Genomic DNA, 6,000 nt, shown 5'->3' with positions numbered 1-6,000 from the left:
AAAGGGCAATCTGCACCAAGCTCAACGCATGAATTCCAGTCTTGCTGACCTTTTTATGTTGGGGCTGGGGCTTCTTTTGTCTTCTTTCTCAGAAATATGTTTTTCTTATTTCAGCAAGATTATTCAGAAAATTCAGGTAGTATTTGTCTAGTTGCTCACTTCAGAATATGTGCATGCATAGCAAGCTCTATTGTGGATGTGCCCCCAAGGAGTTAACGCTTAGCTAGTGGTAACACCTTGTTCTAACAGTAAGCTAACAGTAAGCTGAAACCCCAAACATTTTCTGTGCAAGTCTAGCAGGTATGTCACCTGAAGGACACTGGATTTGCGCAGGGTGTCTGCTAAGCTACCAGACTATGCTGGAAACAATCCTTGAAACAAACTAGTGGGAACATACCTTTAGGTGGTTACAAATTTTAGCTGCTTCTTAATGTATCAACATAGAACATTCCCCACACTCTTAGCTGCCGCTAACCCTGTAGACTTTTCTGAAATAGACTACACATTGAGTCTCTCACTACTAATTACAAAGTTCAGTTCCCCTACCCTATCCTATCCTGTTTTGCTTTATTTTATTTTTTGATACAGGGTTTCCACTCTGCAGCCCTGGCTGGCCTGGAACTCACTAGGTAGACTCACAGAGATCCACCTGTCTCTGCTTCCCCTAGTACAGGAGTCAAAAGTATATACCAGGTCAATTGTTTTTATAGAAATATTTATATATTTATGGGATATTTTATAGAAATATTCCATTTTACTAAAAGTAATCAGGAATTTACAGCACATGCCACTTTCTTAATTCACGGATTAATTGAGGAGGATTTACTGTGACTGGGGACTCTGCTGAAGTCTTTATTTCTGAGAGCATTCTAGAAGGATGTTGTCTAGTGAGTGCAAACTTTATATCCACCCTTGATTCATACTGCTAACTGTGGGTCATGCTGTGAAAACAAAAATTAGCTTTCTTCTCCAAAATCTCTGGGCCCTCACACCCACACATAATCTAGACTCTCAGCTATTCTTTACTTGTACAGATCAACCAAGAGACAGCCAAAGCTTTAGAGATGCATTTGTTTTTCTTTCTTTTCTCTGTGTGTGTGTGGTATAAGTATGTGTTCACGTGTGTGCACATGTGTAGATACAAGTGCATGCATGTGCACTCAAGTGTATATGCTCGAGGTCAGTAGGCGCTGTCCTCAAGTGTGCTTTCCCTTATGTTGGCACATAGGGTCTCACTGGACCCACAACTCACCGTTAATTTGGCTAGATGGTCTGGCCAGCAAGCCCCAGAATCCTCCTGTCTCCTCCACTTTCCCAGGGCTGGGATTACAAGTGCACACCGCAGATCCCAGCTTTGTATGTGTGTGCTGGGGATCCAAGCTCAGGTTCTCAAGTTTCACAGCAACCGTCTTACCTACCGAGCCACCACTCAGACACCTGCCCGTGTTTCTCAGGACACACACAGGACCTCCTCACACTGCAGCTGTGAACACAGAGACTGACTCTGCTGCTCTGAGAGGATGTCTAGGAGCTGGGAGTGTCTAATGGCAGCCAGGGGAGAGGTACTTCCTTATCAAGGATCTTAGAGTCTTACTGCAGGCTCAAAGCCTTACAGACTTTGAAGTGCTAGAGGGTAGGGTTAGTTACTGTGGACTTCAAAGAGGCCTGTGATCTGTCAGAGTTAATGTGGTAAGCTCTGGAAAGGACATTCAAATGGAAACCAGCACACCTACACAACCCATTAGGTGGCTATGCAAACCTAGTAGTGCCTTTGGCCTAAGGGCTCACAGCTACTTGAGGAATGGCCTAAAATCTAGTTCCTGGATAATTGGAAGCAGGACTCCCTTCCCCGAGACTGCCAAGTCACCTTATCTCCCATATTTGACTTTTCCTACAAGACCAGGATAATATCACTTGTTACAAAGCCTATGGAATTTCAGTGACAATTAAAAGGGCCCTTGGGCTATGTACTAATTGCCAATTAGCTGCAAATGGATTCACAGTGGCAACGGAGCCCTTTCCAGTCCTACCTCATGATCACAGCTCCATGATTTTTACCTATCAGTTCTCTTGACTGACTTGCTTTCTTGGTACCGAGCCACACTACTATTTTTACAACAGGAGGGGAAAATGCATAGGCTGGACCACATGGCTCATCATGTGTGAGTGAGCACGCACCAGAGGACGCTGGGGCAGTTTGACAGCATGCGTGGAATGTTTGCAGATGTACAACAGATTTAAAAGGGAGAACAGAGGTAGGAAATACATGGTTTCTACGACAAGGATAGCTCATCCGTCAACTGATTTCTCCAATGAAAACCCCACTATGTAGGGCTGGGGAGACAGCTCAGTGATTAAGAGCACATACTGCTCTTCCTGAGGACCTGAGTTTGATTCCCAGCACCCAGATCAGGTGGCTTACAAGAGCCTGTAACCCCAGATCCAGGGGATCTGACACCTCTGACCTCTATGTACACACCCCCATAGGTATAATTAAAATAATAAAAATACATATTCAAAAAAGATGTGCACTTTCTTTTAGCGCTTTAAGACATACTTTAAGCTGTGGTTTCTGACATTGGAATTTAGATCAAATGTTAGCTGTGTTCAAGGGATAAGCTTGGGCCCTCTCGAAACACTCACATAAAGTTGGTCATGGATGTTGGCTCCATGTTTCAGCAAGGTCTCCACCACTGGCATGTGCCCATACTGACTAGCAGCCAACAGGGCAGTGCCCCCATCCTATGGAAGGAAAGGACATATACATTAGATATGGCGCAATGTGTATTTTATCAAGAACATTTTCCACATAGAATTGGAAGAGAATAGTCCCAGAGATAATAAACTCATTTTCCTTCCGTCCTTTTCCTTGTCTTTATTTTTTTAAAAGACTTATTTTATTCCTTGTTTGTACATGTGTGTCTTTGTCTCTCTGCGAGTGTATATGCCATGTGTACATGGGGGTGCCCACAGAGGTCAGAAGAGAGTGTTGGATTCCCACAGTTCCAGGAGGCTGTGAGGCACCGAGCATGGGTGCTGGACACTAACCTCTGGCCCTCTGAAGAGCAGCAAGTGCTCTTAGCGATGGAGGCATCCAGCCAGCTCTCACCTTTTCCTTATGACCATCTTGAGGACATGAGCATGCTGTACACTTGGATAACCTGCCAGGGACATAATGAAGCCATCTCACCAGTCATTATCACCACAAACCTACCAAAGGATGTACCAAAGGAGACATCATCCACTCGCCTCTCAACAGGGGAAGTGCAGTGCACGTCCAAGTATGGCGGCTCTGTCTCAGAAGCGAGGCTTCCGACCAGAGGCCCCTTTGGCAAACATCGGCTTCTGCTTTGGAGCTCTTTGGCTATAAGCCACTGAGTTAAAGGTGCTACCCATCTACAGCCATAGTTTTCATGGGACAGGTTATGCCCCCATTAAAAGAGCAGATGATGACGTCTCACTGTCTGACTCAGGGTTTTCCTTTGAACATGTGCCAGTTTGTCTGGGTCTCTTTTAAAGCACGGGGCCTAAGACTAAGCGTGCTCTAATGTGGAATGGGGCATCCCTTTGTTCCGCCAGCCCCACTTTTATCTTTGCGGTTGAAATCAGACCAAGCACTTATGCCAAGCACACTGTGCCCCTGACTCACGGAGCCATCGATGGCTTCCTCGAGCACTAGGTAAGTATCTCTTCCCACCTTGGATTTATGTTTGGTGTTCAGTGCTGTGAACTGGGATGTGGAGATTTAAGCTAATTATGAGTAGTTCAACGACATGTAACTTAACTGCAGATATTAATTATGAATATGATAGTGTAGCTTCTAATTTGGGCTTAGGTTTCTTTTTGTTGTTTGTTTGAGTGATTTTTTTTTTAATTCAAAGCAAATTCTACTTTCAGAGGGTCTGGTTCAGAAGATACTGATGAGGCCTGGAAAACAAGCCTTGAACTAGTTGAGTGGGTGTGACAGGCAAGTGACAGGTAGCCTTACCTGTAAAATCTCTGCCACAAAGCTCTGTGTTCATAGTGAAAGTGACATTGCATGTATGGCAGGAGCTCGAGAATGCACGCTGAGGGAGGGAGGGAGGGTGGAAGGGGACTTGTGGTAAGGAAAAAGGCTGAGACAGCTTTAAGAGTGGGGAATGGAGAGGAGAGGCTGAGACTGGTAGTGGCAAGACCTTGCTCAACTGCGGTAATCACTATTGCCCTTTTGAGGCTCTGTCCTGTCAACTTTCTGCTCTCTCTGCCCGATGAGGTAAGAGAATAATAAATATACTGGCCATGACAGAAGGACCAGTCTCTTTTATTAAAAACATCCTCAGGCTACAAATTTCATAACTTAATAACAAGAAGGTGATTATTAAAACCAAGTCAGTTTTGGTGACAGATTCACATTAAAACTCACAACCTCCTGATAGTCCTTTCTTCCTATGGAAAGCTCTTAGGACCCCTGCAGTTGACCTCCTGGAGTCACAGACTTACTCATCCTGGGCTCTGTGCTCTATGGAGCTGTGGGAACACAAGCGGCTGCTTGCATAAAGGCTTTGATTCAGTCATAACTTAAGCAAAAAGGAGGCTGATTTAGTTCTACGGTGTTGAGGTTGAAGTTCAGTGCACTTGCTACCTTAGTTGCGATGTACATGATGTGTGTGTGTGTATGTGTGTGTGTGTGTACATACACATGTGCATGTGCTTGTTTGGATAGCACAGCTTGTGCACAGACTCACCCATGTGGAGGCCAGAGGTCAATACCAGGACATCACCCTCTATTGTTGCCTCACTGTAGTCTTTGAGACAGTCTGTTACTGAACCTGGAGCTTATCATTTTTTTCCCTCCATATTTATTAACTTGGGTATTTGTTTCCAGGCCAACATCCCCCTAACCCCTCCCCTCCCTTTCTCTATAGGTGTTCCCCTCCCCCTCCTCCCCCTTTACCGCCCTTCCCCCAACAATCATGTTCACTGGGGGTTCAGTCTTGGCAGGACCAAGGGCTTCCCCTTCCACTGGTGATCTTACTAGGCTATTCATTGCTACCTATGAGGTTGGAGCCCAGGGTCAGTCCATGTATAGTCTTTGGGTAATGGCTTAGTCCCTGGAAGCTCTGGTTGGTTGGCATTGTTGTTCATATGGGAACTTGAGCCCCTTCAAGCTCTTTCAGTCCTTTCTCTGATTCCTTCAACAGGGGTCCCGTTCTCATTCATTGCCGTATTCTGGCTGTGTCTCTCAGGAGAGATCTACATCCGGTTCCTGTCAGCCTGCACTTCTTTGCTTCATCTATTTTATCTACATGTATGGGCCACATGTGGGGCAGGCTCTGAATGGGTGTTCCTTCTGCCTCCATTCTAAACTTTGCCTCCCTATTCCCTCGCAAGGGTATTCTTGTTCCCCTTTTAAAGGAATCTATCATTTTAACTACAATGGCTGCCTTCAGGATCCTCATGTCTCTCCTGCCCCTCACCCTCAGAACAAAGTTATGGACAAAGCATGCCATGGTCCCTGGCTTCTATGAGTGGCAAGGATGTGAACTTTGGTCTTCGTGCTTATGCGGCAAGCATTCTACTCCACTGAGCAGCCCGGGCCCTGCTATTTCAGTTTTACAATGAAAAAGATAATTAGTAAACTTATGTGTGCTTTGTATTATGTTATATTACGCTATGCTATTCTATACTGTACTATATTATATCATATCCAGTATGTTTTAAGGAATGTACATAAATGTACTAAGGGTTTTTGAGAAAGTGGAACTCTATGTAACATCTGGACCATTTGATAGTGTTTCATTAGGGAAAGACCCAATGGGAACTCCCTTGGCATCTAATTATTATATACAATCAATTAAGAAAATCTAAGATTTTCCAACATGGGCTAAAGTTCATGGAATAAAGTCCAGGAATTAATATAACAAGTAGACCTGAAATGAGCTGAAAGTGACCAGAATCTTATATCAGCTCAAAATTTCCTGTTATAAACCATAAAAAAAAATCATGTAAACACAGCACTCA

General features: G+C 44.5%; 1 protein-coding gene across 3 annotated transcripts in view; it reads right to left on the bottom strand.

Moving 5' to 3' along the window:
* Ankrd29 (ankyrin repeat domain 29) overlaps nt 1–6,000 on the bottom strand; it is a 52,508-nt gene that overhangs the window by 23,007 nt on the left and 23,501 nt on the right. For all 3 annotated transcript variants that reach the window (XM_032885804.1, XM_032885805.1, XM_032885806.1), the window contains one exon: nt 2,644–2,742. In XM_032885804.1, coding sequence (XP_032741695.1) covers nt 2,644–2,742 — 99 coding nt within the window. The remainder of the gene's footprint in view (nt 1–2,643; nt 2,743–6,000) is intronic.

The sequence above is a fragment of the Rattus rattus genome, chromosome 15 (genome assembly GCF_011064425.1).
Source record: "Rattus rattus isolate New Zealand chromosome 15, Rrattus_CSIRO_v1, whole genome shotgun sequence".
Lineage (NCBI taxonomy): Eukaryota > Metazoa > Chordata > Mammalia > Rodentia > Muridae > Rattus > Rattus rattus.
This window is presented reverse-complemented; position numbering and strand designations above follow the sequence as displayed.